The sequence below is a fragment of the Pristiophorus japonicus genome, chromosome 2, assembly GCF_044704955.1.
Source record: "Pristiophorus japonicus isolate sPriJap1 chromosome 2, sPriJap1.hap1, whole genome shotgun sequence".
In the NCBI taxonomy this organism is placed as follows: Eukaryota; Metazoa; Chordata; class Chondrichthyes; family Pristiophoridae; genus Pristiophorus; species Pristiophorus japonicus.
Window position 1 is genome coordinate 125,392,683 of NC_091978.1, and position 11,981 is coordinate 125,404,663.

Here is an 11,981-nt window from a genome sequence, read left to right on the forward strand (position 1 = left end):
GGTATATAAGCTGGCCTCCCATGCTGTACCAGCACTCTGGAGTTAGAATAAAAAAAGAGACTACGGTCACACTTACTCACATCTACAATACTCAGTCACATTGCTTTATTCAAGACATAACACTATACATTTCTGGCATTCATTTAAATATCGGGAAAAAATGAAGCCATAACTCCACTCCCTCAGCACTGTGAATGAGTGCTAAACCTTGGTCTCCCAGCATTAGCTAGAACAGAGCTTGAGATCCCACATCCTGTCCATCAATGATACTACTGACTTTCACCTCCACAACACAAGAACATAAGAAATAGGAACAGGAATATGCCTTACAGCCCCTCAAGCCTGCTCCGCCAGTCAATAAGATCATGGCTGATCTGATCATGGACTCAGCTCCACTTCCCCGCCCACTCCCCATAACCCTTATCGTTTAAGAAACTGTCTATTTCTATCTTAAATTTATTCAATGTCCCAGATTCCACAGCTCTCTGAGGCAGCAAATTCCACAGATTTACAACCCTCAGGAGAAGAAATTTCTCTTCTTCTCTGTTTTAAATGGGCGGCCCCTTATTCAAAGATCATGCCCTCTAGTTCTATTCTCCCCCATCAGTAGCAACATCTCTGCATCCATCTTGTCAAGCCCCCTCAATCTTATAGGTTTCGATAAGATCACCTCTCATTCTTCTGAATTCCAATCAGTAGATGCCCAACCTACTCAATCTTTCCTCAGAAGTCAACCCCCTCATCCCCAGAATCAACCGAGTGAACCATCTCTGAACTGCCTCCAAAGCAAGTATATCCTTTCGAAATATGGAAACCAAAACTACACGCAGTATTCCAGGTGTGGCCACACCAATATCTTATATAGCTGTAGCAACACTGTCCTGCTTTTATACTCCATCCCCTTTGCAATAAAGTCCATTGGCCTTCTTGATCACTTGCTGTACCTGCATACTACCCTTTTGCATTTCATGCACAAGTACTCGCAGGTCCCGCTATACTGCGGCACCTTGTAATCTTTCCCCATTTAAATAATAACTTGCTCTTCAATTTTTTTCTGCCAAAGTGCATGACCTCGCACTTTCCAACGTTATACTCCATCTGCAAAATTTTTGCCCACTCACTTAGCCTGTCTATGTCCTCTTGCAGATTGTATGTGTCCTCCTCACACATTGCTTTCCCTCCCATCTTTGTATCGTCAGCAATCTCCCACTTCTGTCCCTATCTCAGCTCCTCTAATGTTAGAACCCTTATCCATGCTCCTGTCCCCTCCAGACTTAAAATTATTCCAACGCCCTCATTACCAGCCTCACATCATCCAGCTTCCATAGACTTCAATGTGCCTAAAATACCACAGCCTGTCCTGCCCTAGTCACCAGTATGTCTTCCATTTGCCGCCCGCCGACCTTCATGAATATCCCGGCCAAAGTACCGTCCGATAACTCGGCAGCCATCGGCAGTATTTTGGCAGGCGGAGGCCTTGCTGAAAATCAGCCCCTATGTCCCCTACTTTTAGTTTCACCTATGAGTGGAAATATCCTCCCTGCATCCACCTTGCCAAGCCCCCTCATTATCTTATACCTTTCAATAAGATCACCTCTCATTCTTCTGAACTCCAATGTATATAGGCCCAACCTATCCCCATAAGTCAACCCCCTCATCTCCAGAATCAACTTAGTGAACCTTCTCTGAACAGCCTCCAATGCAAGTATATCCTTCCTTAAATATGGAGACCAAAACTGTGCGCAGTACTCCAGGTGTGGCCTCACCAAAAGCCTGTACAGCTGTAGCAGGACTTCTCTGCTGTTAAACTCTATCCCCCTTGCAACAACATAAAAAGAGAAAATAGGTGCAGGAGTAGGCCATTCGGCCCTTCGAGCCTGTACCACCATTCAATAAGATCATGGCAGATCATTCACCTCAGTACCCCTTTCCTGCTCTCTCTCCATACCTCTTTCGCCGTAAGAGTCACATCCAACTCCCTCTTGAATATATCCAACGAACTGGCATCAACAACTCTCTGCGGTAGAGAACTCCACAGGTTAACAACTCTCTGAATGAAGAAGTTTCTCCTCATCTCGGTCCTAAATGGCTTACCCCTTATCCGGTGACCCCTGGTTCTCGACTTCCCTAACATCGGGAACATTCTTCCTGCATTTAACCTGTCCAGTCCCATCAGAAGTTTATATGTTTCTTTGAGATCCCCTCTCATCCTTCTAAATTCCAGTGAATACAGGCCCAGTCGATCCAGTCTCCCGTCATATGTCAGTCCTGCCATCCTGGGAATCAGTCTGGTGAACCTTCGCTGCACTCCTTCAATAGCAAGAACGTCCTTCCTCAGATTAGGAGACCAAAAGTGAACACAACATTCCAGGCGAGGCCTCACCAAGGCCCTATACAACTGCAGCAAGACCTCCCTGCTCCTATACTCAAATCCCCTAGCTATGAAGGCCAACATGCCATTTGCCTTCTTCACCGCCTGCTGTACCTGCATGCCAACTTTCAATGACTGATGTACCATGACACCCAGGTCTCGTTGCATCTCACCTTTTCCTAATCTGCCGCCATTCAGATAGTATTCAGCCTTCATATTTTTGCCTCCAAAATGGATAACCTCACATTTATCCACATTATACTGCATCTGCCATGCATTTGCCCACTCACCTAACCTGTCCAAGTCACCCTGCAGCCTCCTGGCGTCCCCCTCACAGCTCACACCGCCACCCAGTTTAGTGTCATCTGCAAACTTGGAGATATTACACTCAATTCCTTCATCCAAATCGTTAATGTATATTGTAAAGAGCTGGGGTCCCAGCACTGAGCCCTGCAGCACTCCATTAATCACTGCCTGCCGTTCTGAAAAGAACCAGTTTATCCCAACTCTCTGCTTCCTGTCTGCCAACCAGTTCTCTATCCACGTCAGTACATTACCCCCAATACCATGCGCTTTGATTTTGCACACCTATCTCTTGTGCGGGATCTTGTCAAAAGCCTTTTGAAAGTCCAAATACACCACATCCACTGGTTCTCCTTTGTCCACTCTGCTAGTTACATCCTCAAAAAATTCCAGAAGATGCGTCAAGCATGATTTCCCTTTCATAAATCCATGCTGACTTGGACCGATCCTGTCACTGCTTTCCAAATGCGCTGCTATTTCATCTTTAATAATTGATTCCAACATTTTCCCCACTACTGATGTCAGGCTAACCGGTCTATAATTACCCGTTTTCTCTCTCCCTCCTTTTTTAAAAAGTGGTGTTACATTAGCTACCCTTCAGTCCATAGGAACTGATCCAGAGTTGATAGACTGTTGGAAAATGATCAGCAATGCATCCACTATTTCTAGGGACACTTCCTTAAGTACTCTGGGATGCAGACTATCAGGCCCCGGGGATTTATCAGCCTTCAATCCCGCTGAATAAGGATATCCTTCTCACTAGACCCTCGGTCCCTTAGTACTTCCAGAAGGTTATTTGTGTCTTCCTTCGTGAAGACAGAACCAAAGTATTTATTCAATTGGTCTGCCATTTCTTTGTTCCCCATTATAAATTAACCTGAATCTGACTGCAAGGGACCTACACTAATCTTTTTCTTTTCACATATCTATAGAAGCTTTTGCAGTGAGTTTTTATGTTCCCAGCAAGCTTCCTCTCATACATATATTATTTCCCCTCTACTAATTCTAAATTTCTCCCAGTCCTCAGGTTGCTGCTTTTTCTGGCCAATTTATATGCCTCTTCCTTGGATTGAACACTACCCTTAATTTCCCTTGTTAGCCACCTTCCCAGTTTTATTTTTACTCCAGACAGGGCTGTACAATTGTTGAAGTTCATCCATGTGATCTTTAAATGTTTGCCATTGCCTATCCACCGTCAACCCTTTAAGTATCATTCGCCAGTCTATTCTAGCCAATCTACATTCCATTTGCCTTTCTGATTACTTGCAGTTCCTGCATACTAACTTTTTGTGATTCATGCACAAGGACCCCAAGGTCTCTCTGTTATGCAGCACTTTGCAATTTTTCTCCATTTAAATTATAATTTGCTTTTCTATTAGTTCTGCCAAAGTGGATAAACTCACATTTTCCAACATTATACTCCATCTGCCAAATTTTTGCACACTCACTTAGCCTGTCTACATCCCTTTGAAGATTTTTTGTGCCTTCCTCACAATTTGCTTTCCCACCCATCTTTGTATCATCAGCAAACTTGGCTACATTACACTTGGTCCCTTCATCCAAGTCATTCATATAGATTGTAAATAGTTGAGAACCCAACACCGATCCCTGCAGCACCCGAATAGTCACTGTTTGCCAACTGGAAAATGATCCATTTATCCCGACTCTGTTTTCTGTTGGTTAACCTCTATCCATGCTAATATATTATCCCCAACCCCGTGAGCTCTTATCTTGTGCAGTAACCTCTTGTGTGGCACCTTATCAAATGCCTTCTGGAAATCCAAACACACCACATCCACTGGTTCCCCCTTATCCACCCTGTTCGTTACATCCTCAAAGAACTCCAGCAAATTTGTCAAACATGATTTCCCTTTCATAAAACCATGCTGATTTGCTTGATTGAAATCATGCTTTTCGAAATGTCCCGCTACTGCTTCCTTAATAGTGGACTCCAGCATTTTCCCAACGACAGATGTTAAGCTAACTGGTCGATGGTTTCCTGTTTTTTGTCTGCCTCCTTTTTCTTTTTAAATAGGGGCGTTACATTTTCGGTTTTCCAATCCGCTGGGACCGCCCCAGAATCCAGGGAATTTTGCTAGATTACAACCAATGCATCCACTATCTCTGCAGCCACTTTTTTTAATGGATGTAAGCTATCAGGTCATGGGAAATTGTCCGCCTTTAGTCCCATTATTTTACCTAGTACTACTTCATTAGTGATAGAGTTCCTCCCTCCCTATAGCCCCTTGATTTTCCACTGTTGGGATGTTTTTAGTGTCTTCTACCATGAAGAGCGACACAAAATATTCGTTCAACATCTCTGCCATTTCCCTGTTCTCCATTATTAATTTCCCAGTCTCATCCTCCAGGGGGACCAACATTTACTTTAGCCACGTTTTTCCTTTGTACTTGTAGAAACTCTTACCATCTGTTTTTATATTTCATGCTAGTTTACTTTCATAATCTATCTTCCCTCTCTTAAATCATCTATTTTCATTGCAAAACATCTTGGGACTTTATATTAAAAAGGGCATTATAAATGCATTTGTTGCTGGCACCAAGGTGACCAGCATATCTAGGCTGTTAAGAGTTCAAAACATTGACAAACCATGGTAAAGATACTGGGCCCAAAATTTCATAATCCTACTCTGTCAAAGTGAGTCAGGCCAGGACTTCTGGCTGATGGTATCCTGGTGCCCACCCATTCCATCCCATCAGAGCAAAGTGAGTAGTGGTGCAAGAGATACCCAACCTTGCAGAAACTTAACTGCATCCTGCTGACCCAATCAGGGAACTACAGATCCTTATTGGACTGAAATAAATAGAACATTTTCAAATTTGCCAGAAGGTTATGCAGCACTTAAAATTGGACTCCACATAATATTATGAATGTTTTCACTCGATATTCTCATCATACAGCAAGAATAAAGTTCTACCATCGAGTTAGATGCAAAAGCAGCAATGCAAAAGTGGGAATGTAAAATGCAGAACACTCAAAAGAACAATGTTGCAATCCAAATATTCCCTTTAATTTATAATACAGGAAACTAAAAGTACAAGCTAAGCTTATCCTTTGCCTGGAAGTTACAAAGCATAGATCCCAAAAGTACTATGTTTAAAAATAAACTGCCACTATTTGCCCAAAGGCTTGTTTAAATTATTTCAGGAATCACAAATGCTGCAAACAAGCCACCATGATCTGGGGTATTTTACAATTTCCTGTAACTGTCTGAATCGCAATATTGCTACAACAGATGTACTTTGATGTGAAGAAGCTGTGATCTGATAACGTACAACAATCCTTCCTTAAAAAATGTCATTAATGCATTTCCTTAATCTATGGATTTTTGAAATATACATTTTACAGTATATATTTTCACCCCTACACAACAGCTGAGTAAAATAATTGTTTTTAAACTTTAGTCAACTTTAAAATGTCTTAGAAGGGGGTGGGGGGGGAAGAAACAGTTTGCTAAAGCCATTATTCGGATATGTGAATAGCAACAAGCAGTGGAAGAGGCAAGCACAGAGTTGGGGGGCAATGGCATTTCAGCACTTTAGATGAAGAGGCAGTTAGATACTTGGCAGTTGTTGGGTGACAATAAAAAATGAGTTATGGTGGGCTTAAGGGGATGATGGCAGCAGTTTTGAAAGGGGAGAAAATAATGCCTGCAGAAATGGAATGATGTCAATGAGCAGTGCACCAAGAAAAGATAAGTGATTGGTTAGGAGCTGGTTTAGATAGCCAATTTTTAAACCCTACAACCGGTATCTCTTAGCAACAGAATCAAAGGGGCTACAAAAAACAAATTGCCCTGCCTCTCATACAAACCTAGTTCAAGTCTTCATCATCAATCTAATTTTAAACTATTAACAGAATATAAAATTGCATATCAATTGAATGGAATGGTTGTTCCAAACACAGGTCTCTGTGTGATTGAAGAAAATCCAACACTTGTTCACTCCGCTATCAGGAATGCTTGATTAGAACATGGCTAATCTTATTTGATGAAGTTTCATCCCACAGGAAAGAAATGCACACAAATACCTTCAACATAATACATATTTCTGCAACTTGGGGAGGGGGGGAAATCAGCTAATAGTAATCAACTTCAAACCTGCATGTACCCATGGCACAGGAGAAATAAGATGACATAACTTAGAAAAAAATAATTGTCACAGGCATAAACAGAGAAATTCAGCTAAATTCAGCCAATTCAGCCTATGCCAGTGCTTATGCTCCACACGAGCCTCTTCCCAACCTTCTTCATCTGACTATCTCGTAACCTTCTATTCCTTCCTTCCTTCCTTCCTTCCTCCGTGTTTGATCTAGCTTCCCCTTAAATGCATTGGTGCTAATCACTTCAACAACTCCAAGTGGCAGGTAGCAAGTTCGACATTCTAATCACACTCTGGGTAAAGAAGTTCCTCCTAAATTTCCTTTTGGCAGCTATCTTATATTTATGGTCTCCCTACAAGTGGAAACATCTTCTCTACACCTACCCTATATCAAACCTCTTAATAATCTTGAAGGCCTCGATCAGGTCACCCCTCGGCGTTCTCTGGAGGGGGGGAAAAAGAGCCCCTCCCTGATAGCTATAACCTCTCAATTCTGATATCAGCCTTGTAATTATTTTTTTCACCTTCTCTAGTGACTTTATGGTCCAGATTTTGCTGCTAATGATGGCAAGGCTGTCAGCGCTCGCCGTTATTACAGGGTAAAACTGGCAGCAATTTCTGCCATCCGTGCACGTGCAGTTAAATGCAGAAATCCAGATGTTGTTGTCAGTCATACCCTCATCCTCCACAGGCTGCGCCATTGCAGTCTTCGCCGATGGAATCTGCATAGAAATTACTGTAAGGGCATGAACCTGGGCTAATTATACGCTATTCTCGCACTAAAAAAGGTGAAAAAGTTCAGGCGTGTACAATCAGGAGTAACTGAGTTTTTAAAACAGCGTAATAAATTATTACTGCTGAACAACCTCTTTGGTCCTGAACACATAATTTTACAAGTGTGAAGTCTCATTACTGAAGAAAATTAATGTTGGCAGATTTTTTTGAAATAAAAAAAATATTTTCAGTTTGGTTTTCTATTTTATATCTGGTCCAATCTCTATTTTACTTCGTTTACAACCATTTAAATGTAATTTATATTTACTGTTATTTTACTTCCTACCTTGAAGTCTGCGTGTCTCAGTGAGGATTCTTCAATTTGATTGGTTGAAGAGCCTCGCTGCTGCTTTCCTGCACACAGACACCACAGATCCCCCGCAGTGGGTTCTGCACTGGATCAGATACCCAATGCCAGGAGGTCTCCGCTGATAAGCCCGCGAAAAGTCTTTGCGGAACTGTACGCGAGGTGAACAGCAAAAGCCATTCCTTCCACGCTCACAGCAAAGTCTATATTACTAAAAGTCTATTACTTTTAGTAATATAGAAATCACAACAGTTCACAGTACTGCAAGTACGGTCTAACCAGTTTAACATAATGGATCTGCTTTTGAATTCTATCCCTCCAGAAATTAATCCCAGTGCTTTGCTACTTTTTAAAATGGCTTCATTAACCAGGATCACTACTTTCAATAGAAACATAGAAAATAGGTGCAGGAGTAGGCCATTCGGCCCTTCGAGCCTGATCAATAAGATCATGGCTGATCATTCCCTCAGTATCCCTTTCCTGCTTTCTCTCCATACCCCTTGATCCCCTTAGCCGTAAGGGCCATATCTAACTCCCTCTTGAATATATCCAATGAGCTGGCATCAACAACTCTCTGCAGCAGGGAATTCCACAGGTTAACAACTCTGAGTGAAGAAGTTTCTCCTCGTCTGAGTCTTAAATGGCCTACCCCGTATCCTAAGACTGTGTCCCCTGGTTCTGGACATCCCCAACATCAGGAACATTCTTCCCGCATCTAACCTGTCCAGTCCCGTCAGAATCTAATACGTTTCTATGAGATCCCCACTCATCCTTCTAAACTCCAGTGAATAAAGGCCCAGTTGATCCAGTCGCTCCTCATGACAGTCCAACCATCCCTGGAATGAGTCTGGTGAACCTTTGTTGCACTCCCTCAATAGCAAGAACGTCCTTCCTCAGATTAGGAGACCAAAACTGAACACAATATTCCAGGTGAGGCCTCACTAAGGCCCTGTACAACTGCAGTAAGACCTCCCTGCTTCTATACTCAAATCCCCTAGCTATGAAGGCCAACATACAATTTGCCTTCTTCATCGCCTGCTGTACCTGCATGCCAACTTTCAATGACTGATGCACCATGACACCCAGGTCTCGTTGCACCTTGCCTTTTCCTAATCTGCCGCCATTCAGATAATAATCTGCCTTTGTGTTTTAGTCCCCAAAATGGATAACCTCACATTTATCCACATTATACTGCATCTGCCATGCATTTGCCCACTCACCTAACCTGTCCAAGTCACCCTGCAGCCTCCTAGCGTCCCCCTCACAGCTCACACCGCCACCCAGTTTAGTGTCATCTGCAAACTTGGAGATATTACACTCAATTCCTTCATCCAAATCGTTAATGTATATTGTCAAGAGCTGGGGTCCCAACACTGAGCCCTGCGGCACTCCATTAATCACTGCCTGCCGTTCTGAAAAGAACCAGTTTATCCCGACTCTCTGCTTCCTGTCTGCCAACCAGTTCTCTATCCACGTCAGTACATTACCCCCAAAACCATGCGCTTTGATTTTGCACACCTATCTCTTGTGCGGGATCTTGTCAAAAGCCTTTTGAAAGTCCAAATACACCACATCCACTGGTTCTCCTTTGTCCACTCTGCTAGTTACATCCTCAAAAAATTCCAGAAGATGCGTCAAGCATGATTTCCCTTTCATAAATCCATGCTGACTTGGACCGATCCTGTCACTGCTTTCCAAATGCGCTGCTATTTCATCTTTAATAATTGATTCCAACATTTTCGCCACTACTGATGTCAGGCTAACCGGTCTATAATTACCAGTTTTCTCTCTCCCTCCTTTTTTAAAAAGTGGTGTTACATTAGCTATCCTCCAGTCCATAGGAACTGATCCAGAGTTGATAGACTGTTGGAAAATGATCACCAATGCTTCCACTATTTCTAGGGCCACTTCCTTAAGTACTCTGGAATGCAGACTATCAGACCCCGGGGATTTATCAGCCTTCAATCCCATCAATTTCCCGCCTAATAAGGATATCCTTCAGTTCCTCCTTCTCACTAGTCCCAATGTCCCTAGTACATTCGGAAGGTTATTTGTGTCTTCCTTCGTGAAGACAGCACCAAAGTATTTTTCAATTGGTCTGCCATTTCTTTGTTCCCCATTTCTTTGTTCCCCATTAGAAATTCACCTCAATCCAACTGCAAGGGACCTACGTTTGTCTTTACTAATCTTTTTCTCTTCACATATTTATAGAAGCTTTTGCAGTCAGTTTTTATGTTCCCTGCAAGCTTCCTCTCATACTCTATTTTCCCCCTCTTAATTAAACTCTTAGTCCTCCTCTGTTGAATTCTAAATTTCTCCCAGTCATCAGGTTTATTACTTTTTTTTAGCCAATTTATATGCCTCTTCCTTGGTTTTAACAATATCCTTAATTTCTCTTATTAGCCATGGTTGAGCCACCTTCCAAGTTTTATTTTTATTCCAGACTGGGATGTACAATTGCTGAAGTTCATCAATGTGTTCTTTAAATGTTTGCCATTGCTTATCCACCGTCAACCCTTTAAGTATCCTTTGCCAGTCTATTCTAGCCAATTCACACCTCATGCAGTCGAAGTTACCTTTCCTTAAGTTCAGGACCCTAGTTTCCAAATTAACTGTCACTCTCCATCTTAATAAAGAATTCTACCATATTATGGTCACTCTTCCCCAAGGGGCCTCGCACAACAAGATTGCTAATTAGTCCCTTCTCATTACAGCTCACCCAGTCTAGGATGGCCAGCTCTCTAGTTGGTTCCTCGACATATTGGTCTAGAAAACCATCCCTAATACACTCCAGGAAATCCGCCTCCACCGCATTACTACCAGTTTGGTTAGCCCAATCTATATGTAGATTAAAGTCACCCATGATAACTGCTGTACTTTTATTGCACACATCCCTTATTTCTTGTTTGATGCTGTACCCAACCTCACTACTACTATTTGTGGTCTGCACACAACTGCCACTAGCGTTTTCTGCCCTTTGGTATTCCGCAGCTCCACCCGTACCGATTCCACATCATCCAAGCTAATGTCCTTCCTTACTATTGCATTAATTTCCTCTTTAACCAACAATGATCTGTGTATCTGTACCCCTAGATCCCTCTGCTTCTCTGCCCCATTTAGATTTATTATCAAAGGCATATGTGCCCGCCCTATTCTTCCTAGCAAAATGCAACACCACACACTTATCTATGCGTTTAAATGGTAAATTAATGTTAACAAACAGATGAGCAAATACCTCGAAATCGCAAGTTGTCAGGTGCACGATTTGGATAAACAAATAGTATCGAGCACATCTAGTGCTGACCACAAGTCACTCGGAAACTAAATAAATAATGGGCATTTTGAAATCACAACCGAAGACATCGTAAACACAACTGAACTAAAGATGCCAGTAATAAAAAGGACGCTTTTAAACCAGCGCCGGCTTCACGTGGACAGCGAGAGCTTTCGCCGGGCTGTTCAGAGCGACTCACCAACTTGGTGGCCCTGTACGGACCCGGCGTTATCTTGCTCTCCATGGTCTTCACATCGACACTGCACGGCGCCGCTGGCGCCGCTGCCCTCACAGCCCTCCTGCTCCCAGCTGCGTCGGCTCGGCTCACTGGGCGCCGTGTGTCGGTGCCCGGCCACGGGCACTGCCACTGCCACCCAACTGTCCGTTAACTTCCATCGTGTTTCTTTTCGCGCGTTGAACCTGGGCGAGTTTAAATCTGTAGGAAGAGGGAAACTGCGCTCTGATTGGACGAGAGCTACAGTCCCATAACTCCCAGGACCTGCCCTTATAGGGAAGCGGTAACCAGGGGCGACCAGACAGTTTGTGACCGGACCACTGAACGCTCGAATTCACCGGGTTCTACCAATCAGAGACAACGTAAAGTGATCGAACGGAAGAGGCAGTGGCGCGTGCAGCTCGGGGAGAGCAGGTTGTGTGTTTGCAACTTTAGGGAAAAGTCACTACTCTGCAATATTTATGTGATCCTCAGAAAAGTACAATGACTTTTTTTTACATCAAATACAGACAATACAAATGCAGGTTATCTGCTGCGCCAAGCGACGCTGAAATGAGCTTTCGACCACATATCCGCAGCATAACTAAGACCGGCTATT

General features: G+C 43.1%; 1 protein-coding gene across 1 annotated transcript in view; it reads right to left on the reverse strand.

Moving 5' to 3' along the window:
* LOC139232116 (DEP domain-containing protein 1B-like) overlaps positions 1–11,570 on the reverse strand; it is a 75,681-nt gene extending 64,111 nt beyond the window's left edge. The window contains 1 exon segment of the mRNA XM_070862551.1: positions 11,348–11,570. Coding sequence (XP_070718652.1) covers positions 11,348–11,392 — 45 coding nt within the window. The 5' untranslated portion in view covers positions 11,393–11,570.
* Between the last annotated feature and the right edge of the window lie 411 nt (positions 11,571–11,981).